This window comes from Erithacus rubecula (genome assembly GCF_903797595.1).
Source record: "Erithacus rubecula genome assembly, chromosome: 4".
Lineage (NCBI taxonomy): Eukaryota > Metazoa > Chordata > Aves > Passeriformes > Muscicapidae > Erithacus > Erithacus rubecula.
Window position 1 is genome coordinate 28,049,497 of NC_136686.1, and position 26,018 is coordinate 28,075,514.

Consider the following 26,018-nt stretch of genomic DNA (forward strand, 5'->3'; position numbering starts at 1 on the left):
TGTAAGTGTGTAATCAACTCAAATGCAATAGCACTTTGTAATATACTCACAGTCACAAACTTCTAGCATTAAACACTGGCCAGGTCCCATGCATATATACGAAAGGTACTTTGCAAAGGTTTTGTTTTCAGTTGTTCAGGACCTGACTTTCATTGCAGCTTTTGCAGTTGTATAAATTCAGGAATGGTATTATTCTAAAATTAGATATCAACATACAGGATGTGAACTGAGAGTATATATATTTATTTTTCTTTGGACAGATATTTGCTCGCCGTGGTTTGATTAAAATTGACGAAGTGAAGCAATTAGAAGATATCAGTTCTCTGGGACGTACAGAGACAAAAAAGATTTTTAGAGAGGCCACTCTAAAGGTATTATCCTGCAAGTCATTATAAAAAGGTGGAGTAGTTATGATCTGTATGAACAGAACACATAACATAGATATTGACTTTTTTCTTTATGCCAGATGTCAGTAATGATTTTCAAGAGAGCAGTATATGTATCCAGAAAGTCAAGCACTCGACATGAGCCAAAAGTTAACCCGAGAAAAGCAGTAAATGTAAGTTTATTTCATATAATCCTTCTCTTTCTTTTCTACTGTCATGTGATGAAACCATGACATAATTTTTCTAAATACACATGGTGCTATACACAAGCCAAAAGTTTAATATTTTTGATATCATAATAAATGTAATTTTATTAATAAACTCAGAATAAGCTTGAAACTTGGGAAGATGTTACTAATTATTACTTTAGAAAATTATCAGGAAAGATCTACATGGCTTTAAACTACATGGCCTTAATACTCTCCCTCATAATTTCTATTATACTATTTTTGAAGTAAAATATCATGCAGCAGTGTGTCTGGTTACTATGAAATGATTAGTCTTCCTAAGTACTATACCTGCTTAGCATGAGGCTTTGCTATGCCTTTGAAGCATGACATTAATAACAGCAATATATTTTACACTACATTATTTTCTGTTTTGAACACATAGTTACTTTCTGATGGAGAAATGTTTTGGAAAAAATCTTGCTTTATTGCAGGTTGGTTTAGATGTCACAAAGCCTAACTTACCTTTTCTTACTTAGTTGTCGTTGCCTCGCACCATTACTGAGCGGCTGCTGGTGGAAATGTTTAATGGTGCTGCAGCTCAGTTCCTTGCCATCTTGGAAGCACTGTCTGATAATAGCAGGAATCTGTTTCCCCCTCATCCTCCTGATGAAACTGAAATTCGTGTTGTCACTACTGAGCTTTTTTCTGCAGGCCTAGAAATCCTCTCAGGTAACAGCTTAAAGAAGCAAAAACAGTGTTGGAGAGGGGCCTGGACCTCCATTTCTTTTTCTATTTAAAAGCAAAAAGAATGTGCCCAAAGGTATATATTTGATTTATAACAATACCACCTGTAAAAATAGGTAGTTTTTCTTATCTTTACATAATAGAAAATAAAAATCTAGGTTTCTCTCCATGGTCTATTATAATCAGTAAAAATCTGCAGCAGTTTATGCATATATTTTCTAAGTTAACTGTAGATTGCTTTCTTTGTAGTGGCCTTTATAGGTTTTACTGTGCTATATATTTATGGCTGAAACATATGTTGTTAACACACCAGTATTTTCACTACTACTGAGCAGTTCTTGCACAGCCTCAAGACTCCTCTCCCCAAAGGCCACTAGGCTGGGAGAGAACATAGCTGACACAGCTGACCTGAACTCACCAAACTAATCACTAAATTCACCAAGCTAATCCACAGCAGGACCTATCCAGTTCAGCAGCAACATCTGTGGCTAAGGGAGAGGACTGGGGGATTTCCCAAGCAACTGCTACACATCCTGAAGTCTTGCTTACCAGGAAGTGACTGGGAGTCTGCCCACCTACAGGAAATAGTGAATAAATTCCCTTTTCTAGTTTGCTTGCAGCTTTGTTTTCTTATTTGAGATTAACCAAACCCTGAGCTTTCCATCGATACTTTTCCTCCCTGTCCTGTTGTGATGCACAAATGAGAGACCAGCTGGATGGGGGTTGGGAAACCAGGCAAGGTCAAAATACCATGGTGTTTGATGTATTCTATTAAAAAAAAGTCCATTCAAAGTTAGATGTAAAAACTTGAGAAAAACACTGGACTTGATGGTTACTTCCACATTTTTTTTGCTGGGCTCTGGGCTGAATGTAGTCCTGGGTGTAGAGGTATTTTGTCAGTAAAAGAATGTATAGAGACTAAGTACACTTAAGAATGATATTTTTCTTGGTATGATTTCTGGCTAATTAGAATGTAAAAAGTCAAATAGATTATAAATTGATTTTATAAATTATTTGTGTCAAAGGTGGAGAGACCAATGTCACCAGTCAGTTTGGTATAATTAATCCATCATCTACTCTTCTGCAATTGATGCTAACAGGTAAGCTAGCTTTGAATTGCAAAACATTTTTTTACCCAGTGATATAAATGCTCAGTGTGCAGAATTAATTTTCATGTTAGTAATAGTTCTGTACCTAAAGAGTCTGCAAAATGGTGTTGTCTTGGAGTGGTTCTGTGCAGGGCTGGGAGCTGGAGTTTGGTGATCAAACTTGTCAGTCCCTTCTAACTCATGAGAGAGACTGTGGTATATTGTTAGGACTGCAGAACTGTCTGAGTATATTAGCTAAAGCACTTGCTGAGAGTACCAAAGTCCAGGAAGTCTGTTCTCTGACTTACTGTGGTCTGGATGAACTTGAAAAGTGAGAAAACTGGCTCCCTATGTATATATGATCATTTTCTGACACAGTAATGAGGAATGTTTACCTGTCTTGAAAGAAACTGTATGTGTTTCTATGCAATTTTAAAACCAGATTTCAGCTTTTCATGGTGATAAGCTATTTCTGCTACAGTGAGGACTAGATCCTTGATGTTCTCTGCACAGGAATGTTAATATCAATAATTGTAGAGCCTCTTTTGAATGGACACTGTGATATAGTTAAGTGGCCACGGTGGTATTTGTTAAAAGTTTGGATTTTATGATCTTTGAGGTATTTTAAAACCTTTATGATTCTATGGTTGCAGATCCATCATTAAAGCAGCCTGTAAACATGGACGCTACTGTGAAAACATGAAGTTATTGTTTCTTGTAAAGTTATTAAAACATCCTTCAAGATTATGCTGACTGTTCAAAAACACATGGAGATGTTTCTTTGTATTTATCAATACCCAAATTACGAAAATAAATTAAAATAAACTTTCAATGAACTTCTGAATACATATATATAAAACAGAGAAAATATTTTTATCATTACTGCAGGAGAAAAAGGGATATCTGGAGATGCTGCTGTGAAATTTGTAAAATTAGCTTTCAGCTATGAAGAGTGGGACGTGTTTTATTCTGCTTTTGAATTTGTTGATAATTTTCTTCAGGTAATCTGGATGTGATTGAGATGTTCTTTATTTAGTCTTTTCCTGTGAGGGTCAGGAGTATATTTTAAAGACCAATTTCTATGGTTTTCTTCCTTTCAATTAGGCTCAAGATGACCCAACTTGGAAGAAAGCTGAAATAGAACTCAAACTTCTTACATTGATGCAACCAGTAATATTCCCAGGAAAATTTGAGCGTAGTTTTTCTATTAGTGATCATAATAGCAGAAAAGCCAGCTCACTTCAAGGTTCTGAAAAGACAGAAACAATTAGAAGTGAGTGTTGTTCAATTATAGTTCTGTTTGAATTTCAAATATTTTTGCAGCAAGAGGTTTTGTAAATTATTTAAAAACTATGTAATATGGTTCATGCAGTAGTCTGCAACACAAAGTAGTAATTGAGAAAATGCCACCTATTTTTTCCAGTTTTCATTTGTCAAAATATGACTTTATAAGATTTCCCTTCAGTGAGAAATGCGTGATACAGATTAAACATGCATCAAGCTATAAACAAAATGCAAAATGATTGGATATTTTCAGACAAGTTTTCAGGGAAAAAGTGAAACAGATCTTTGAGGGGTTTTTGTCTGTTCTTATACTTAATTAATGAAAAATTTCTTTACATAGAAGCAAGAAAAACTTGTTAGAGCAGCTTCAATTTAATTCTATGGCAACCAAAAACCTGAATATATCTTGAAAACTTTCTGTTTCCTAAAAAATAGAAATGTTCATTTTTCACAGAAGTGAATGAACTTGGAGTTTTCTGTCCCCCTCTGAATTTACTGTTTCTTAGACTATGTTATCTGCTGGTTTATGTTAGTAAATCAGTTGACTCAGATATCTTCAAACTTGGGTTTTAAATTAGATATAATGTCTTGCCTTTACTTTTCCCCCTTTTTTAATAAATGCTGAATGTAGGGAAATCCTTAAAGCCTAAAGATCCTTTCCATGATCTTACGATTTTGGCAACAACCGTGCTTTCCTGTGTCTCCACATCTGACCAGGTAATACCAGAATTTGAGACATTTCTTCTCAGTGTATCACCTAATCTGTAATGAATGCATATAATTGAAGATCAAAGGAATCAGTTGCATCACTAAGTGCAAGAATATCAAAAGTGAAAAAATGTACTTATGAATGCGAGCAGTTTGTGATTTTAAAAAATGGATTCATTTAAAAAAAATACTCTGTAATCAGTACTTTAAAAATGTTTATTAGATACTAAATTTATTTGGAAGACTATAGGGCTGATTGCATGTTTCAGCTAATCAAGCAGAGATCAAATTTCTTTACATATGTTAGATTTAGGTGGGAAAATATGCTCAGCTGTGGAAAACTTTTCTGCAGTATTTATAGAAATGAGGGCAGTTACCCTAATGAATGATAAGGCCTTTTTAATACTATGTCTGCAATTTAAGGTAAATTCTTACTGCAAAAAATGGAAACAAGCAGCAGCAACAACTAAACAAATGAGACTGGGACTCTGTGCTGAAGTCTCCACTGTAGAAATAATCCCATTTTGTATCTGATGTTTATTTCTCAGTGTAACCATTTTTGCTCAAACTGAGATTTCCCCTCAATGTGCTGCTGAGACTGGAAGAAATTATAATGCAATGTCTCCACTACTAGCACTTACATTAAAATAGTTTGTGATCCAAAAGACTAATGAAAATTTTTCTTTAGAAAAAGCCTGCTCTGATAACAGGCACATATCTTAACTGTGAAATTAATTTTAGATATAATTTGAATATTGCCACAATTTGGATGTAATTGAAGCACACACATTTTTAGCTTTGGTATAGTATATTTAGTCAAAGTATCTTGCCTGTGAGGTACCCCACAGGTACCTTAAGATAGCACAGTTTGTCAGTTTTCATTGTGACCTCTGTATGGAGGCAGTTACCTAGATTTAAACTCTACTGATTCTTCTACACTTTCCTGCAAATATTCCTGATCTGTCCAGAGAAGAAAGAGAAATTTGCTCCTGATTAACAGAGCATTAACTGATGGTGAAGTTACAGGATATATAGCTGAGGCAATCTTGCAGCTTGCTGCCACCAAACCAGTGACAAAAATAATTTTGATTTCCGTTTTTTTTTCTATTTTTCTCTCTCCCCCAGTTTCATTATCAGTATCCCATAAATCTTATGCTCAAACATATGTGAAACTATAGATAGTGTGGATATATCACTGCACTGGAGATACTAGTTTATTTCTGCTATAACTGGTGATAAAGATGTGTACTGTTCCTTACTCACTGTTCAGAATGTGTTTAACACGTAGATGGACTCTTGCCTTTTAAAATGTGTTCATTAGGAGGTTAACCAACTAAAGTTTTGAATTTGTTAATTATTCTCTTTGCAAGATGCAGATAGGATTTAACATTTCTTTCACTTGTTAGATATTTCCAAATTTTTTTCTAGTTGTTTGTTTTTCACTGCTTCATCATCTCAGATGCACCAATAGACCATGGAATACTCTGTCAAGCAAAAGGAAACTATTAATTTAGATTTTCTTCTGCAATTATTTAAATACTTTACTAAAAATAACTAAAAAGAAAGTTTCTCCAGAATCTATTGATTTCAGTGGTATAGCTAATTTTCTCTCTCATGTAATTTTCATCTCACTGATTTCCTTGTCTGTGTCACTTTTAAGAGATAGTCAGTTAAAAAAACCAAAAGAAATAAACTCCCCAAATTTCTAAACCCAGCTATATTGTTGAGAGAAGAAAAGCTTGGTGGTCCATCAAAAATTGTTCTTAAAAAGTATTTCTAAATCTTTCAAAATGTTGTCATCCCTTATAAGAAAGTGACATATTTTATTTACTTGTGTTGAAAAATGTTGAGACTGCTTATGTACTGGGTTATTCGTGTGTTTATGTGCTTGCCCATTTCCATAATTATATTGTTTTTTCTTTCCAGAATGTTCATCCTGACAAAGAAATACTTGTTAATGTAGTAATGTGTTTATGGCAGAAGTGTAAAACAGAACTTCAGCAAATCCAGATGAGTGGAAGTGACTGCTTAGAATACATCCACAAACACCAAGCTTACCAAGTACTTAGTCCTTCATTATAATGTATTACTCTTAATGTGAATGCAAGCTGTTACAGTAAAGGCAGTGAAATAGTGGTATCCAGTCTAAGTACCTTTTCTTATGGTAAAATGCAGATAAATCTTCTTCAAAAACATGAATTGTATATACACTTTGAACACACTGTGTTCACATATGCCAGTACCAAAATATTCTCTTAGTATTTTTGCAGTAAAGTAACCCACTGTCTGCCAGTGGGCCACCTTGGTAAGAAGCTAAATCAGTGAAAACTTTTGGGCAGGATGTAAGAAGAAGAATTTGAGATATTGTAGCAGAAAATATCAGTATATTTCAAGAAAGTTCCCTAGGTCAGTTGAACAAAATGGCAAAAAACTTTACAACTTAAGACAAGGGAGATGGGAATCTGTAGTAGAATAGTGCTGAGCCCACTGGATAGAGTCACAGCCCTACATTGAATTTGTCCTGTGGGTGAGAGGTTCTTGGTGAAATGGGCTTCCAGTTGGTGCTAACCAACAAGCTTCTGGAGGAGTTAATTTGTGACCCTATGTAGTAAAATTGTTCTGAGGTTCTCCAGAAGGTAGTATATGGTTATTTTCCCCTGTATGTACAACAGGAGCATTTGGGTCTCTTTTATTCTGAGTTTAAGTGGGAAGATGTGGAGATAAATGAGAGACATGTAATCAAATCTACTGGGAGGCTTACTGCACTAGAGCAAGGTATAAATGGCTATGTACTATGACTGTAGGACATTCAAAGAACTTCCCAAAAGGAATGGCAGGAATAATAACATTCTAAAATAAAAAAGTCTGCTGTGTGAAGAAACTGGAGCTATGGAGCAGTGTAAATTCAGCATCTTAGTCTGGTGGCATTTAAAAAAAAAGCCAGATCCGGGAAAGGAGTTGTGTGCATGCTTGTGAATATTTTTAAATAATTTTGAGTGCAAAATCCTGTCTACCTCTGTAATACATAAAGGTCTTCCAAAAATTTGATTTATCCCTGTCTTATTTTTCTCTCTCCTGTTTCCTCATTTTTAGTGGGTTCATATACTCTGGATAATGAATGAAATAATTGGGAAGAGCAGCATAGCAGACACCAATGTGATGTTTGCAGAGATAACCCTATGTCTAGCTTCAATACTGGAAAACATAGCTGAATCTACAGGTGAATCTAAGGAAAAAGGAGGTAAAGCTTTCAAGTAAAACAGAATTTACTTTTAAGATTGGAACTTTCCTGAGCTGAAATCTGACTAACATACATATTAAAAAAAAAATTGTAAAGAGACTGTTGAGAGTAGAGGGATGCTGTTGTTCACACAAAATTTCACATTATTGGAGCAAATCAAACCTGTTTTCCCAAGGGTTAATGATTTCTTCTTTCCTTACATTTCCAGTTCAGAAGTAACCCCATTCTGAATTACATCTATTACTCATCTCCTCATAGGTCTTCTACATGTCCCTTAGGCCCTTCAGAATAGTCTCAGGTCACTGCTATGTTCTCTGAATATGGCTAGACAAAAGGCAGTACAGGCTGTGGCTCATTTGGAGCCTTCAAATGCTGGTTGATTAGTTGCAGGCTAAACAAAAGGGAAAATACTGAGGTCATACTGAAGCTTTTGCATTTATTGGGTCATTAGTTTGGTTTTCTTCTCTACACATTCTTGATTTTTGTATAGTAATTAAATTGTTTTTGAAGTTGAACTTGGCTGACGTTATTGTGAAGGCTATCACAATCACATTAAAAAACTTTCCTTCCAAAACCTGCCTAATACTGTAAAATATGAATATTTAGATATACTTGAAAAGCTCTCTGCTGTGTCTTCTGGAATATGAATCATGAATCTTGTAAATATCTTACAGCAACTAGAGAGTGAATGTTAAGGATCTTATTAGACCATATCTAGAAACAGAAAGAAATTATAATAGTTTTGCATTTTTGGAAATAAAAAAAATCTTGGGAAATCACTATTTGTTATTAAGATAGAGTAGCTATTGTTTTTGGTGGTGTTGTGAAAATCATAAGGTTCTCAGGGAGACTAAATGAGTCCTCATTGTAGCACCCCTTCTTTTTCATTCAGTTTGAATATGTCTTTTTGGAGGAAAAAGAAGCTGAATAGATAGGTCAAAACAGGCTGACAGTCAAGCATATGCTTATGCTGAAAAGAACCTATTTACTGAATGAATACTGAGTGAATACAAATTTTCTTTTTTATGAGGAAGAGACAATGAACAAGCATTCAAAAGTGGCACAAGGAGTGACTCTGAAAGGGCAAAAAGCAATTTATTTCAGCAAAGAAATGAAATTAGAGGGTTTAACCAAGAACTAAAAATTTGTTTTCTCTTGTTTTGAAGAGTGAAAAATAAGTTTGGATGTATTCTTCATAAATAAAAGTAATTTAAACAATCAAAGCAAACTTCAAAAATGTGATAATACTTCTTGAAGAAATATTAACATGAAGTCGTATCTATCCCAATAATATGACCTCTTATTCTTAAAAATTCTTCTTTAAGTGAAATTAACTGTGAATTAGATAATAATTGGTTTGAATTGATTTAAAAATGGAGAATTGATATGAATGCTGCAAAAATATGAGGAACTACAAGATGAGTCCTAGTTTCATTAGTTTGGATATGACATAGCTGTGAAATATATGGTACCTTTAAAATACATTATTGGCTAATAATATCCTGTGTTAGTATAACTGTGCATACATGACTGTGTGTCTAAGCCCTGGAAAACTCTTCAAGAAGCAGTATCATTACCTCTCATAGTCAAACACTGAAGTACAGAATTATTGGCAGACTCTGAAATTAGTAGTAGAAATGATCAAATGGTACTAAAATTTTCTGGATTTATTTTATTTTTGCTTCTTCTTTTCTTCCTTTAAAAAAGGAGGAAGTGCTTCTCTTTCACAAGATGAAACCTGTGATATGCCTGAAATACTGATGGTAATGTCCAATTTATCTTCATTGATACATTGATTTTGAATAGAATAAGAATACTTCTGCTTGAAGCTTTTAATATGATTTTGTATTAAGTTTTAAAAATATGAAATGTTTCATACAATCCTGCTAGTGCAGAGGAAGAAAGCAAAGATAGTTTTTCAAATGAAATAAAACTGGAAAATTTCCACTGAGTCTTTTTTATCAATCCTTTTTCTGGAAGAGATTGTATTTGAAAGTTTGTTTACAGCATAAGCATAGTGATTTCCACTGTATACTTTTTTTTAATGCCAATCTGTAGTTCCAGGCTTAAATGGTTTAATGGTACATTTCATTAAGATGGTAGAAATTTTAGTCCGTGCTTAATTTTAGGAAAATATTTTGGGTTGTGTTTTTGCATCCTTCTCTTTGCAAGGATCATGTGGAATAGATGAAACATCCTGAGTGTCCTTGCTTTGTTCAGCACTTTGCAGAATTACCCAATCAAATGACTTACTAAAGCACATTAAGAATGAATTATATGTGTTAGCCTGAGGACTTAGGAGTCTTGTCAGTCAGATGTCTTAATGCTTACACACGTGGACAAGGTTTAGTTCAATGATAGCCTACTTAAAGGTGATGTTTCCTGTAAAAACAGTTTTCTTTGTAGTGTTTAATTGGAATATTGAAAAACTGCAAATACTATGTTTTCAATTTAATTCTTTAAGTTCAGTTTCATTCTGCTATAAGCTAACACTGAGTAGTTTGGGTTTTTGTTTTTTTTTTTTTGTTTTTTTTTTTTTGAGCTGAAGGAGAATCAGTCCTACTTAACATTTAAAACATTGATATTAGTATATTAAAGTGTGGGGAGCAGTACCTATGTAAAGATTATCTGACAGTTTTAAACTCAAACACCAAAAAACAGAAGCACATTGCTTTTGATAGACTGTATTATAGTTTTTAATGTTATCTAAGGAAATGTGTTTACATGGGTTTTCATTTCAGAAAACACCTGCAGAACAATTACAAATTGCTTATGAAATTCTTGAAAAAGCAATTAATGGCATGAACACATCTCGGTTAATGACCCTTTTACCCGATGGAAAGTCGATATTTGACAACTGCTGTACAATGGTAAAGTTTACAGTGTATTAGTGTTGTGGTTTAACCCCAGCTGGCAACTGAGCCCCACAAAGTTGCTCACCCAGTCCTTCATAGTGTCCTGGGGGAAAGGTAAAAGCCAGAAAACTTGTGGGTTGAGATAAGGACAGCTTAGTGGGGAAGGCAAAAGCTGTGCACAGAGGCAAAGCAAAACAAGGAATTAATTCAGCACTTCCCTGGGCAGGAGGTGTTCAGCAAACTCCTGGAGTCCCCATCACGTGTACCTTTTGTGACTTGGGAAGACAAATGCTATCACTCAAACATCCACTCCTTCCTCTTTCCCTGAGGTTTATGTACTGCCCATGGTGTTGTATGGGCTGGAATATCCCTTAGGTCACCTGCCCTGGCTGTGCCTCCTCCCAACTTCTTGTGCCTCCTCAGCCTCCTCTCTGGTGGGGTGGTGTGAGAAGCAGTGCTGTCCCAGCCTTGATGATGTGTGAGCCCTGCCCATCAGTAATGAAGACATCCCTGACATTACCAACACTATATCCAGCACAAATTCAAACCACTTCATAGTAGCTTCATACCAGCTACTATGAAGAAAATGAACTCTGCCTAAGCCAAAGCCAGCACAAGTTGAAAGAGCATTTTTCTCTTTCAATAATTAACTATTAACTCCTTCAGGCTTTCTTTAACATTTTCATTTGTAATAATTATAATATATAGATTTCTTATATAAAATAACAGCAGAAATTCTGTTCATATTTATTGCTTGCAAGTGTTTATTGTTAAAATCAATTTTTGCTCTTGATATGAGTTCAGATTTTCTAATTTTCATTCTATATCAATATGATATTTGTTTTATGGATTGGTAACACAGTAAAATGTAGTTTTTGCAGTTCTGTCTTTATTATTGATCCAATTTTCTATTGATTCTCAGATTTTGTCTAGTTCTCTTTATCCATTATCCGTGCTCTCTCTGTCTGGTCACTCTCCTTTCCTTGCTTTCTTCATTGACTGTATATTACACAAATGCAACAAATTTCAGTGTTTGTCAGCTAACTGAAATAATATCAATATCAAGAAAAGTGCAGTAAGCTAAGTAGTGTATTTGCTTAATTGCCATTTCCTATTTATTTATTATTTATTATTATTTATTAGGTGTATTCAAATAAACAGAGTTTGAATTCTCTTTTGGGATGTGGTGATGGTAAAAGAGGAGCAGATAATGGTTTTGTAACAGATTTACACTTGGAGCTCATTCAGGCCCAACATCGAGTAGCAGTGAAACTTCTTAAAATTACACAAGGTAGGTTTCAGTAAAGTTAAATAATCTTCATAACTTAATTAGAGTCTTTTTGCTAATGTATTCTATAGTACAAATAAATAAAGGAGTATCTGTTTTCTGGAGAGGAGCTGATGTTGGGCAGTTTGTATACAGCATGTAGACAGAAATAATATACTGAATTTGCAGAATTTAGTTTTAGATTCTACTAGTCTTCAATCTCTACTCAACCAATGGGAGTTAAACTTTGCTGTAACTAATGGATTTCATTCCTAGACACTTGGTTGTTATATTTTAGTTGTAACTAAAGTTGTGTTAACTTTTACAGTGCCAGTGAAGAAAAACTGGGGGATGATCTGTAGATTTTTTTTTTTCTGTAATGCCGATTTTCTCTCTAGAGAATATTTGAATATTTTATTCAGTGCTCTTGATAATTGGAACTTCTGCTTCTGTGAAATTGTCTATCTTTCCAGTTTTCGGTCTCCACTCATGCCAAATGGCTTTTGAAAAAAACTCAGCTTGTTCTCTCATTCTTAGCATTGTTTTGTTCTTTTAAAATTAAAATCTAGTATTAGTTTGACTCTGCAGACCTACCTGTACCCTGCTCCCTATGATCAAACAAAACCTTTCTTTTTCTGTGGTGTTGAGTTAGGTAGAAGGGTGGAATATTTTTAGTGGCTTGACCTGTACAGGAAATTCTACTTGGACCAAAGGAAAGAATGTGAGATGGAGCAGAGCTTTACTGTAAAACTGTGTATTAACCTCTCAATTTTTTGCAATACCACTATCAAAATAATTTACTATTTCCTTCCCACACAGGTGCTCGAGTTGTTGACAGAAGTCTTAAGTCTAGTAAGTCTCATGAGAAAAATATTGATGATTTCCAATATTTATCAGGTAAGACTTATTACTCAAGATTTAAGACGTATAATAAATTATTATCACTGTTTTATAAATGTCTTAAAATATCTGTTTTATAGAGGAACTTATAATGAAAAAAATTAAAAGGAATAAGCTATCCAGAGCAATCTTTTTGATGCAAAAGGCTGCACAAAAATTCCCTGAAGACTTAACTACTACTTCCCAAAGGCAACTACTGGAGGTAATAAGAAAAACCTTATGATAGAGATTCTTTACCATTAGCACAAATTTTCATGTTCATGTAATTAAAGCATGTAATACTACTTCTCATAAAGACAAGAATAATGGAAGGAACTTGAGGGTCATTGTGTGTTTTTAATGTCTATAGTCATTTTTTTTCCTGAGAAATTTCAAAGAATAAACTGATCTTAAAACAAGGAAAGAGCACATCCCCAAATTTTGTGCATGCATGCAAACGTCAGGAAATCTGAGGGAAGATAAGATCTTTCCTTCTACACTTTATCTCCTGGCTTTGCAGTTATGAACCTATACCTTGCCAAAATGCCATTCAGGTTTCCTTACTGTAACCTTTGACATTGCTCTTTTCCCAAGATCTCCTAGTCTTCTTAGCATATTTTAGCTGTTGATGATGACATGGACTTTATTTTATTCTTTCTGAAAACAAAGTTTAGATACTGGGATTTTGGAATCTATTGGAGCTAAAAGCAGTCTACCTGGGTGCATTTAAGTCTCTTGAAATCAATGAGAGTATTTCCACTGACCTTTGTGCCAGCATTTGTCCATAAAAATTGCTTGCTCATTAACAGAGATTGAAATTTCTTTATAGCCTGTACAACAGATAACAGAATCTGCAATTTTCACTATATAATATATAAAAGAGTGTTTTAAACAAGAAGTTACTAGAAATTGTTTTCCTTTTATATGCCATGAATTTGGAAGCATGATAAGAAGTATATATGTTTATTACATCAGAAGAACGCAAAATTGGATCAGAAAATGCATACTAAAAATATTAAAAATATCTCTGATATATTTGTAAAATATATGTTATTTATGACTATAATAAATATATCAGATGTTGTGATATGGTATGAGTATTGTAACTGTAGTCACCAGTGAAGACTTACAAGCAATTCCCAAGAAGTATCTGGTTATCCCAAACGAACATTTACCAAGCTCTTACACTGTCCTTCACTACATTTTGCTTCTGTGCATTTTTCACCAAGACATATGTAAATAAAAGAATATATCTGCAGGTAGTTGCCAGAAAATATCAGAATTTATTTTGTCTGGACAAACTTACCATGATCTCTTTTGATATTTGTTTTATGATGAAATATTTAATTATATGCTCAGTTAATTTTCCTGCTTGAGGTGGATGGTGCTTACTTAATCAACAGCAAATCCATACTTTTATTTTCATGCTTTTGCTTTTTTATTGTAGAGTTTTATATAGAATTTCTTGTATCTTCTGGTCTTTTTTCCTGTAATCAGCACAATATGCTACAAATCTATTTTTATTATGTAGCAAAATAGGAAGCAGTTTATTTTATTTTGAGAAGCATACAAATAACCATTTCTCATGGAGTAAACTGAGTAGATATGGAAGCTTCTGAGTCATATGTGTTTATTCAATTACATCAAACTGCTTAATGAGCTGCTGTGTATTTTTATTATTTCTTTCACAGTTGTTTAATTCTTTCTTCGTGTCCTATATGTCTAGTTGGACATCCAAGGTTTTACAGAATTGGATACACTAGTAGTTCTCATTGACCAGCTGTAAAATTGAATTAATGTGATTAAGTTAATACCATAGTACATGTCTGTGCAGAGTTAGGGATAAAATGTGTTTTATCACAGTTCAAGCATTTGGGATTTTTTGGTGACATTTGGCTTCCTCAACCACAAGATTAGTCTTGCTCATCTGGCAGCACTGCCACGTTTATTATCATCCAAATTCTACAATTACTAAAGTAGAGGTCATGCAGTACCACTCTCAGTCACCACACTGTCTTTATTCAACCTGGGAGCATTTCCACCCTTGCACTAATCAGAAATATATCCTCAGACAAGAATGAGTCCATGATACTTTTAATTAAAAATTTTATCATACCATGTTTACCATGGAAAAATACAGTTTCTAAGGACGTGATAAAGCTTCAAAATACTGATTGAAAAAGTGGAATGATTGTGAGATGGAAAGAGTTTTTCTCTATCTTGTTCTTTATCTTATATCCTTCCTGTAATGTGTCCCACGAGAGTGGATTCAACCCTAATCTAAAGGGTGAGGGAATGGGGTGGAGTGGTAGGTCTGTGAAAATTATTAGGTATGTAAAAGGCTCTATAAAATCTTGTATCCCTGTTTCACTCATTTCACCATAAACTTGTAATAATTTTTGGACAGTAGATTCCGAGCCTACTCAGTGATCTGACCCACTATGGTGTCTTCTAAATGTATGATGACAGAAGCAAGGAATTGTTAAGGTGGAGGCTTATAGGATTGTCAATAACTTGAAATAATTTTTTCATTTTATCTTTCAGAATCAGCTCAGCCTCTATCCTTGGTCCAGTGTAGGGTACTAAAAGGCTTCAAATAAAATATCTAGTTGTAGGAATAAGTAATTTCTTGTTTCTACACAAAATGTAATCCTTGTTCCTCTCTGTGAGTTGGCCTCTTTGGCTTTGATATGTGCAGAACAGTTTCCAGAAGTAAAGATACTGAGGTACTAAGTTCTTAATATTAGATTTACAAGTTAAGTTTCTCTTGAACTGGCAGTGAAATCAAGGTGAAGAAACCTACCAATTTTCTATTCAGCCAAGTTAGCAAAATACAGCCTTGATCTCCAACCAAATGGCCACATAATCACTGTATGTAGTGTGTCTCCACATCTTTGACAGCTGACTCTGAGTCACCTTTCAGCTGTCTACAAATAAGGGAAAAATGTCTTGGTTCTACTTTTTCTGGACCCACATTCTCCTCCTTTTTCTTTATTTGTAGATTTTATTTTTTCCCTCTGTTTCTGAAGTACAGACATTTCAGTCTAACTGCTTCTACAGCTCCTCTTTCCATGAATTAGGTTTCCAGCTCCCTCCTAAACAGGAGTTGATATGTTTTTTTGTTTCTTTTTGGAGTTAACCACTGGCTGGCACTAATTGCTTATCAACATTATATGTGTTCACTTTCTGTTTTCCTATAGGTTCTTCCAAACTGGATATGCTTATTTCATAGGTAACCCTGCATTCTCTAATTATGTGATTAGTCTGTGTGTATAAGCTTACAGAAAGTACCATTCATCCTCATTTAGGATGTAGGATAATATGAAAAGCTTCGGAAAGTTTTCTACATAGCAGTGAAACTTTCTATGACAATTTGAAAATAATGTATAAAATTAAAATCTGTTATATTTTAATAGTTTTCTCTTTTGTTTTTATTTCAATAATAGGAAGCACTAACTTTAATTGAGCAAGTGGAAGCTGAGCAAAGTGCTTTGTATCGCAGTCTCAAAGAAGCTATGAGCAGCAAGAAAAAAAGCAGGACTCCTCCTCCTCCTCTGTTACTTTCCAGGTCACATTGCTCCATGACATTTAAACCAGCCCCATTTCATTCAGATATTCAGGTAATGTTTTTCATGATGAATACATAACAAATAACTAAACCATACACAAGAGAAGAAGTTGTTTCAACAGTTCTATACCAATACATTTTCTTTGCTCCTGAGAGGATTATGTTATTCTGACTTAATTAAGTATTCTTTTTTTTTCTCCTCTGTGAGTCAGTTTTCCTCTGTGACTCACTGTTTTGATCTTCACATTTGCATGAGACTTTCTTAATCTCGTGCATCATGTCCCTTGGTGCTTCTGTTGTCTTATTCCACTTATCAAAAGCTCATTTCTTTAGGGATTGACGTACTCCTAGCTGCTCTCTGAAGAGAGGCAAGACGGTTGCATCATGTGGTGCAAAAAAGTACCACACTGAAGTCTGTTAATGAAGTGTTGAAGTGGCATAGTTCAAGTGGAAATAATCCACTTTCTGTTGATCATGTAGAGTCCCAGGACTATGCGGATCGTAGGGGGTATTAGGGGAGGTCTCTTGCCCAACCTTCTGTTTTAAGTAGGAGTGACTGTGAGACTAAACTAGTGTGCTCAGAGCTTTATGCAGTCAGTTCTGAAAGCTTCCAAGATTGGAGAGAGTGTCTCTGGAAAGTGTGTTCCAACAGGGCAACATGTTCATAGAAAACTTTTTTTCTTATGTACAGTTGGAGTCTCCCTTGCTTCAGTTTACGTCTATAGTTTTTCCTTCTCTTACCATGCACTACTGTGAAAAGTAAATGGCATCTGCTCCTCTTCCTTCCTCTGCTAATCAAGTAATTTTATTACAGAGGCCAGTCATGGTATTCAGCCATGATTTTCTCTTCATAAATCCCTTCTGATGGTTTTAAATCACCGTTATCCAGAAAGGATTCAAATAGGCTGAAGTATGAAAAATACACTAGCTGCAGTTTTCTTGAGAGAGAAATTTTCATAGTGATTTTGTAAGCTTCTTCAAAATTATTATGTGTATATATCCAGTAAAAACTCAAATCTTATTAATAGTGGTAAGAATGTTTCTGTGAACAGTTGTTTCATAACCTGCAGTTTTATTGCTATTTTATTAGTAAATTTAAAATAGTTTAATTGGGGAAAAATTATTAATTTTTATCCTTACTGAATCTAAAATAAAATTATAAAGAAAATTAAAGTTTGGTAGTTTATTTGTTTTAGTATGTGTTCAAACTTCATTTTGTTTGGTATAGGTGAGTGAATGCAGCATCTTGGGCCACTAGATGGCGAAGTGTGATTATTATTCTTATAATTTGAGCCCAGATAGTCTAGAAGAAATTTTTTTTCTGAAGTTAACACATAGCTGTTGATCATACAGGAAAGGTATTTTTTAATGTAGAAGTTATTAACTGAATTCTTAGGATAAATGTGTGACTAGGATTTAATTAGACATATATAGTTCTTGTACTAGGAGTCAAAACACCTGTGAATTTTCAGATCTTAAGGCTCATTTACTGAAAATAATCTCCTCAATTTCAATAACGCCTTGTGAAAAACAGTCAGCAGGGGAACACCCACAGATGTCATCATTTAGACTTCTGTAAGGCCTTTGATACAGTCCCACATGACATGCTGATCTCCAGATTGAAGAGAGATGGATTTGATGAATAGTCATTCAGTGGATAAGGAATTGGCTGGATGGACACAGCCAGAGTTGCAGTCCATGGCTCTGTGTCTGGGTAGTGGATGGTGATGAGTGGGGACCCTCAGAGCTCACTCTTGGGACTGATGCTCTTCAATTCCTACACTGATGACAGACAGTGAGTTGAGTGCAGCCTCAGCAGGTTTGATGACAGGAAACTGAGCTCTGCAGCTGACACAACAGGAGGAAGGGATGTCATACCTACCTTTCTTTTGCTTGATTTTAAGGATCTGTCTTCAAATAGTTTGCTGAATTGGTGCCAAGCACCTACTTTAGAAGAATACCATTACAGGGGTCAAATAATGGATCAAGGTGACTTTAAATCTATGATCTGTAGGGTTTGTGCTTTGGGATAGCTTTGAGGAATAGGGTAACTCAAGGTGGGGTTAGGATAATGGAGAATCATCTGTTTTTATTGCCACTAGTAGTAGCTTTCCAGCTAAATTAACTAATTGATGTTTTTAGTGCAGTTAGATTACAATTTTTTATGACTGAGTTATTTTGTTTTTTTTTTTTTTGCAGAGACTGTTTTCATAAAATTTATACATGCTACATTAGGCAAAAAATGGAAATAATACTGTGCATCAACTAATTTGTTCTCATTTTCTTCAAAGGTTTCATGGTACTGTATTTTGGGCTCTGTAGCAGGAGGAAGTAATACAAAAGTAAGGTTAAATAGCAATAAACTTCAAAATTCAGGAGAACAGGTAAGACAGAGGTAAAACTTGTTTAGGTAATTCTCTCTTCCTCTAAAAAAAACCCAACTGTCTAAATCTATCTGACACATTTTGAAAATCATATAACTGGCAAAACCTTTGACAAACTCTTCTATCTTTACTCCTAAAAATTTCCAGGAATATTTTTTGAATAAGAAATTAAATTCTCAAAAGCTTCAGGTTAAACAAATATGAACTTTGTTATAACTGTGTTGTTTTGAGTGATATCTAAGAAAGGCAAAAATAAAAGAAAGTATATGAAGTATTTCTAGAGTGTGCTCTAGACACTATTCTTTCCAGGAATTCAAAAAAAGAGAAATTCTAAATAGATAAAAATTCATTACTCTTCTTAATTGTGTAACTTCCATTAGCAATTTCTTCTAAACAAGACATTACCTTACTTAATTGTGGCAGCATGATAACATAACTTTTTCAATAACCTTCACATTGAGACACAATTTATTTCTAGGTTCATACTCATTCCCTTTCATTCTGTGAACATGTGGTATGGTGAATCATCCCACACATCTTTAATTACTTATGACTGATCATGTTGACTGTGTTTGTACTCCTACATTATTTGTTCATTACAATTTCACCTTTAACTTTTTTTTTCTTTTTTTTTTTTTGGTTTGGTTTGGTTTTGCATTTTTAGGCAGTGTTTTTTTCCCCCGCACTTTGGATCACATTCTGGTGTTTTTGCACAGACTGAGAAAGTTCTGGTTTTCATTCACTCGTGCCTGCTATTGCATTATCCTCCTGTATGGCAACATACAATGAACCATCCAAATACTGTGCATTTTGTGATTTAAGAAAGGAGCAAGAAAGCTTCAGCATGAACTCTCCAGCAGATTTTTCTGTAGTCTAACACCTCATTGATCTCCGCAGTGATCATTTTTATATCTGGAAATCTTTTATAAGACCTGCCCTATTCTTTGCAGGGCAGGTCTTGTCTTTGTGACAGAAGAATGATCTCCCCTCTTTTGCCTGGTATTTCAGGCTTTCCTGGCTTTGTAATCAAGCTCTATACTGATATACTCATGCTGGTGATGGAGAGGGAATCTTCCCCTTTGGCTTTGTTGTTATTCTTGATACTCTGATCATCAAATCCACAAAACCAAGTTTCCCGTGATGTTTAGTGAGCTAGTTTCAATATTCCATCCTGTATCAGGTGAATTAAGTGTTTGACAGGTGACTATCACCCCATTGCCAGCTGTTTTTTCTGTGTATTTTTTTGCAGTCCATCCAAGCCACTGACCATCTTGGCTCTGACAGGAACTGGACACACACAAACCTGAGGTTAACTATGCACCTCTGCAATGGAACTTCTATTTGCTTTAGGATATCCTCTTGCAAAATGCTGATCTGCATATAAAGTTTCTATCTTCTGACTCCAAGAAAAATGTTTAGTGTTCTTGGGGATTGAATGATCTACCAGCTTATCATAAAGGGATGTTGCTGACTGTTGTACTCTTACTTCTGGTCTGCTGGTTCAGGATTCAGCTCCAGCCTCTGAGGGGATTTCAGTTGTTCAGAGGTCTCCTTATGAAGGACAGGCTGTTTGAATAAGAGCATTGTGTTGGTGCTGCATTATGATGATCTTGATTCTCATGTTATGCTTCCATCACTGGTGCTTGTTTCTTGTTTCAATTTGAAGTCTTCAAATCTTCCTTATGTAGAGTCAGCTTGGCCACAGAGAGGAAGGTGGAAAATCCTCTTAGGAGTGAGCCATGATGTTAAAGTGCAGGTATACAATTACTTGAAGGAAAAATGAAGATCTTGAAAGTATGTTGTTTGCTTCCCAGACTCCAAAGTGCTGTTAATGGTGTGAAAGGATCAGAGATATCTCTACCTATATTTGATACAAGAAGGTGACATATTTGAAGGAGACCAGCTCAGGGACAGAATGTTTCAGCTCAGTGACTGCAAGTGTGGACAATCACTGTGTGAATGTTCAAATGGACACAAGTATCTTAGAAAAACATCAGGTCCTGCTACTTAACTGCTCTTATAGGTTATGTGCTCCGTGTGTGCATCAGCATTCCATAGAAAACGGATGCTTTTTTTCACCTATCATTTAATTGTTTTCTCATTGTTTTCAATAATTTAATACAAGGATATAGTACATGGCATGCTGTTAATCTGGATTGTACTTTGACTGTATCCAAGACCATTAAATAGTTGGTTTAATAACACAAGTTTAGACTTTGAAATTTGTTTTTGGTATGTACAGTGAGTGTAACTAGAGAAATGTTTTCATTGGTAGATACCAGCGGATGGGAAAACTCTCTTAGAAGTGCAAGGGTTAGATGCCAATGAGAAATACATATTTGCCGTGGCAGCGTATTCTTCAGATGGAAAACTTATTGGGGATGCTGTTGGGCAAATGACAAAGCCAATCCTTGCCTATCCCCCCCTTTCTGCTATTACTGTTCGAGCATATCTAACTCAGGTAGGGTTAGAATATGGTAATGGACACCTACTTTCATTTGGTCACAATTACTTGTTTTCAGTAGTTGTTGTAAAACTGCATCTGGTAACAGCTTGAGACTGTACTGCCAAAAACTTGATAAGCACAAGTCAAAATTTTAACATAAATAGTATATCTAAGTAAATTCTAGTATCTCTAAGTACTAGAAATCATCTTGTTAGTCATAATGAAATAAAAAAAGTTATTGAACTTAGCAGGTATCAAAGCCAACCGTTTTCTTATTGAAATTAGTTTTGTAGTATCTTGTGAAAGACCACAAAAGTTGTCAGATCATTATAATTTTCTGTGTTCTTACTAAAGGATATTTAAAACAGATTGTGACACAGAGAAAAGTGAAATTGTCTAGCCCTATAGATAGATATAGAGAGATCATGGAGAATAGAAGCTTTCCTAAAATATTCCAGTGTAAGATATATTCATATGAATTTATGCCTATTTATTTGGCTTAGTTTACATCCTGTTATGCAGAAGGGCATTCTGCAGTATTAGCAAAAGAAAAATGAACCTAGATGAATTTATATGCCTTCAAAAACTGCAACACAATGCCTGTAAAGTTTTCCACACCGGGCTGTTAGATGGGCCAGCAGTCAAGGAACTCCTTTGCTTTCTCTGATGCTAAATCTGAACCATATTCTTAGAGAATATTCTTAGAGAAATTGTAAATTTACATCTTGTGGGGAGTTTTGAAACCTTATGTATCCCATAATTTTATCTGGCTTGGTTATTTCATGAGCATGTCAACTCACTTCATGTTTGTTTTGCAGGTAGCCTATCAGACAGGCAACTTTAGATTAGCCAGAGCAGCATTTTCATCCATGTGGGATTACTTTGTTTCAGATTCTTCTCCACTGCCTCCCAATGCAGCTGTTATTTCTGCAAGTAGTAATTTGACTATATCTGAAAAAAGGTAAAACAAAATGATAGATAATTAATTAACTGTTATTTTAATTGTTTTCTTATTATAGATGTGCACATTTTATTTAGAAGAGTTCCTAGTTGTGGAATTTTTTTCAGGCTTGTGATATGAAAAAATGCTCTGAAAAAAAGGTTTATAATTAGCAGGGTTTTTTTGTTATTTATGGAACTGCTAACATTTGCACACCTAATTCTTTACAATGGCTGTTTTCTAAGATAATTGTGAAATGTTTCTAAAGTAGGTATTAGTTTTGTGTGATGCATTTTCATGTGCAAAATGTATCATATGCACTGGGTTTTGACTTTCCAATTAAGGGAGCAATAAATCTCAGAAATCGTGAACATTTTGTCAAGACCACCAACCAAAATAGGCAAATGATTGCTAATTTGTTTTGGAGTGGCTATATAATATACCAATAATCTTTGCATATGCTTAAGGGCTTTAGAGATATTTAAAATTAATTATTGTATGAAAAAATTCAGATGTTCAACCATAATTATATAAGCTTTTCATAACCCAGCTAGAAATTTTGTGGTTACATTTACTGAAATTCAATAGATCCATGTTCGGAAATGCGTCAAAACTGAATTTATTCTCAGATAAAAGAAATTTTTATGAATTAATATAAATGAAATATTATAAAGGTAGTTTTATATGTAAGTCAGCTATTTATGATTTGATACTGAATAAACATCCAATATAACTAAATACAAATAATCAACTTCACTGTCTGCCCTTCATGTGCCACCATGTGTCTAATACCAGACATACAAATGCACCAAAAGTCTTGATGTTACATGCCATAGACATAGCAACCCTTGGGATTTACACACAGCCTGTGGACTGCATTGATGCTGGCAGATAATCACTATACATCCTATTTCATGACTATGTGGGGTTTTTTAATCTACCTTGGCCTGGGCAACAAAACAGGAATAGTCATTGTGGTCTTTTCAGCATTTGTTTAGTCATTATTTTTTTTCATAAGCAATTTTTTAACACATCCAGCTCTAGAGATAATATTGTAATGAGTCTTTTTTCACATAAATCAGATGAAGACAGAAAATTTTAAGCAGCTGTGCAAAGCAGTTGCAGGGTTTTTGCTTTTCTGATGGTTATGGCCAAGCCTCTTTTTTTCGTTTTTTCAATTAACATGGAAAATTCTTATAGTTGTATGAGGCAGTTTCAGTTTTACTGAGCAGCAGGTAAGAAATTAGACTCGCTAAAGGGACAGCAGAGGGAGCCTGAAGAAAAGGAAACCTGTGTTTCCAGCCAGAAGCCCTGGTGGGGTATCTTGGTAATGTCCAGTGTGTGAATGTGTCTATTTGATCTTCCTTCTCAAATTTCACCCTCTTTCAGGAAATACAATCGAGGAGAAGAAGGAATTTATTTATTGTACTTCAAAACCATAGGATTTTTTCTGTAACAAAAAATATTAAAAAAATACAGCAAGTACAAATGTCCATCCGTCCCTAGTGAAGGAAAAAAAAAAAAACAACCCCAAAATATCGTGATAGAAAAGCTGGCAGCAGAAAAGAGACTAATTTGAGACTTGTAATACAAGACATAAGTATTGAAAAGGAGTCTGTTACTGATACTTAGTAATGGACTTCACAGCTGTGTGTATCATTGTCAGAATACAGAAGAACAATGTGTAGAAGGAGAGAGTGAAAATAAATAAGCTGTAGCATCTGAAGTTTTCAAAGACAGTTCAAAATTAGTTTCACTGGATTAGATAATGCAAATAAGGAAAAGTTGTCTTAGATAGTAGAAAGTGGATAGCAATTTCAAAATAAATCTTATTTTTATTTATTTAGTTTTTCATTTAGAAATTCAAAGCAATTTTTTTTCAGTTTTATATGTAACTCTTATTTCCAGATGAAGTTATAATAATCTCTGTTTTCCACAATTTTAAAACTAAAGACTTAATTTTATTATAATGTAGTGTCAGGCATGCAAGATCTGAATAATAATTTACATGCTTTTACCATTCTTTTGCTTTTGTGTTTTGTAGATTACATTTTAAAGCTGTGTCTCAGACTTCTCCTATTACCTTGCACCTCTTTTTGAGGGATATATTTGCTGTTTCTGACATTAATGTCATGGAAGGAGCACTCTACAGCGATTCCATCTGTTCCAATGAGATATTTTATAAGAATCAAGTATGTGTGGTTTAAAAAAATATACTGGATTTGATTTTACTTTTTCATCAGCTTTATTTCATCATTGCAAGATAGATGTGGCAATCAACTACTCCTATTTACAGAATACTCAATTTTCTGTGGGTTACATGGTCTTTCTTTCTGTAGTATTTAAGAAGATGTTGGTTATTTACATCCTGCTGAAATGATGATTTCTGAATCAGTTATTGTCTAATCCAAAGCCCACTGATTCCTATTGAGGAAGATTTTTCTTGACTTTGTGGTGGTAGACTATAATATAAGAAAGAAGTATAGTAATTGTTACTTTTCCCCTATTAGAATCCACTTTGAATTTTTAATTTTAAACATTTATACTATTTCATACATATATATTAATTAGGATGTGACTTATAACAGGGTTTCATGTTTTTAATATACTAATATTTTATTTCAGAGTTTTTACAATATAATGGCACATTAATGATAAAAACACACCTTTATTTAGATAGTCAAACTTTGCCTCCTGTTTTATTGCATTCCTATGCTTTTCCCTTTTTTGCTAAAGTACTTGTAAAACAATGTGAGCAGTTCATTAGTCAGTAACTTTACAAGATCAACTTTCACTTGCAAGGACTGCAACTTGAAGGGAAAGGAAGGAACTATTTCTCTGAGAGGCTAGCTTGTGAAATTCCAACTCCACACAGTTTGAGATTATTAATCAGCCTCAATTTGTAAATTATATGGGCAAACTCAGAGGGCACAGTTAGATCAAGAGCAGTTGTTTCCTTTAGTATTAGGAATACCGTGTTTTTTAATATACTTTTAACAGGTGTCAATGTAAATGCATTTTTAACTTTCATCTTACTTATTGCTTATACTGCTTTTTAAACTGCAATAGCATCTGTCTTCTTCCTCTCTCAAATGTTTTAAACAACAGAATGCATATTTAAATGGAAATGTGTTTTTCTTTTGCAGGTTGCTAGATTAGCAGAATGTGAAAGAATGATTGTGGCAATTGAACTTAGCAACTGGCTGAACGATGCGAGTTACGCCCTGCAGTCTGTTGTGCAATGTTACGGCCTCCTCGCCCCACTTATTTATCATAAGATTTTTTCAGTGCCAGTAGTTCAGGTGAGGACATTTTAAGACAAATCAGCTGTCAGGTCCTGCAGTTATAATGATTCAAATTAAACTTATAATAGGCACTACAGTTGGAGAGCTAAATATCTCTAGGCTTTGACTTCTTAATAGCTGAAAGACTTTTAGAGTTTTATATGTCCCCAGTGCATGTAACTTCGGTGTAAGCTGCACACCTTCTGCTCTCAGATATGGTAAAGTAACTGCAGAGTATAGATTGTTTCTTCAGGGTGATTGTTGGTATTTTAAACTGTAGAAAAATCTACAATGTAATTTCACCTTCAATGTTATTTGCAGATGGCAATTTTGAGGACAGAAAAGCAGCATTTGTCTGTTTTGGGTTCTTCTTTTTTCTTGCTGTTTGTTTTTTTTTTAAATTGGAATGTTTTCTTCATATGCAGTTCTGTTTTTGTATTAAAGAAAAGCAGGCTATTCAGTGTTTTGATGATGCAGTCTTTAGTTTTCAGGTATGTGCTCCTTTCCAGAAGCAAGTACCTTCTCTTCAAAAACAGAGCACCTGAATTGTCCCCTGCCATTTATGAAGCAGCAGATGTGTTTTTTTGATTCAGTGATGATACAATAGAAATATGCAAATCTTTTCCCTGTAATTAGGTAGCTTTTTAGGTAGCAGCAATAAAAGTATATTTGCTCTGTGAGAAAGGATGAGGTGACTGCACTGCAGGTGAGGCACAGACCAGCAGCATCTGAATATGACAGACAGAGCAGGGTGTTGGTAAGAGGATCCAGTGG

At 34.5% G+C, this 26,018-nt stretch overlaps 1 protein-coding gene across 4 annotated transcripts in view; it reads left to right on the plus strand.

The window, feature by feature from the left end:
• Positions 1-26,018, plus strand: part of CFAP54 (cilia and flagella associated protein 54) — a 100,213-nt gene that overhangs the window by 13,976 nt on the left and 60,219 nt on the right. For all 4 annotated transcript variants that reach the window (XR_013773955.1, XM_079303532.1, XM_079303534.1 and 1 more), the window contains exons 7-26: positions 261-371; positions 467-559; positions 1,093-1,285; positions 2,326-2,400; positions 3,277-3,389; positions 3,493-3,661; positions 4,304-4,389; positions 6,307-6,441; positions 7,474-7,621; positions 9,329-9,384; positions 10,363-10,491; positions 11,620-11,767; positions 12,563-12,640; positions 12,724-12,845; positions 16,069-16,242; positions 18,482-18,574; positions 20,850-21,035; positions 21,839-21,981; positions 24,005-24,152; positions 25,107-25,262. Coding sequence is in view for 3 of the 4 variants with exons in the window: in XM_079303532.1 (XP_079159658.1) it covers positions 261-371; positions 467-559; positions 1,093-1,285; positions 2,326-2,400; positions 3,277-3,389; positions 3,493-3,661; positions 4,304-4,389; positions 6,307-6,441; positions 7,474-7,621; positions 9,329-9,384; positions 10,363-10,491; positions 11,620-11,767; positions 12,563-12,640; positions 12,724-12,845; positions 16,069-16,242; positions 18,482-18,574; positions 20,850-21,035; positions 21,839-21,981; positions 24,005-24,152; positions 25,107-25,262 (2,556 nt within the window). In the remaining variant the exon portion in view is untranslated. The remainder of the gene's footprint in view (positions 1-260; positions 372-466; positions 560-1,092; positions 1,286-2,325; positions 2,401-3,276; positions 3,390-3,492; positions 3,662-4,303; positions 4,390-6,306; positions 6,442-7,473; positions 7,622-9,328; positions 9,385-10,362; positions 10,492-11,619; positions 11,768-12,562; positions 12,641-12,723; positions 12,846-16,068; positions 16,243-18,481; positions 18,575-20,849; positions 21,036-21,838; positions 21,982-24,004; positions 24,153-25,106; positions 25,263-26,018) is intronic.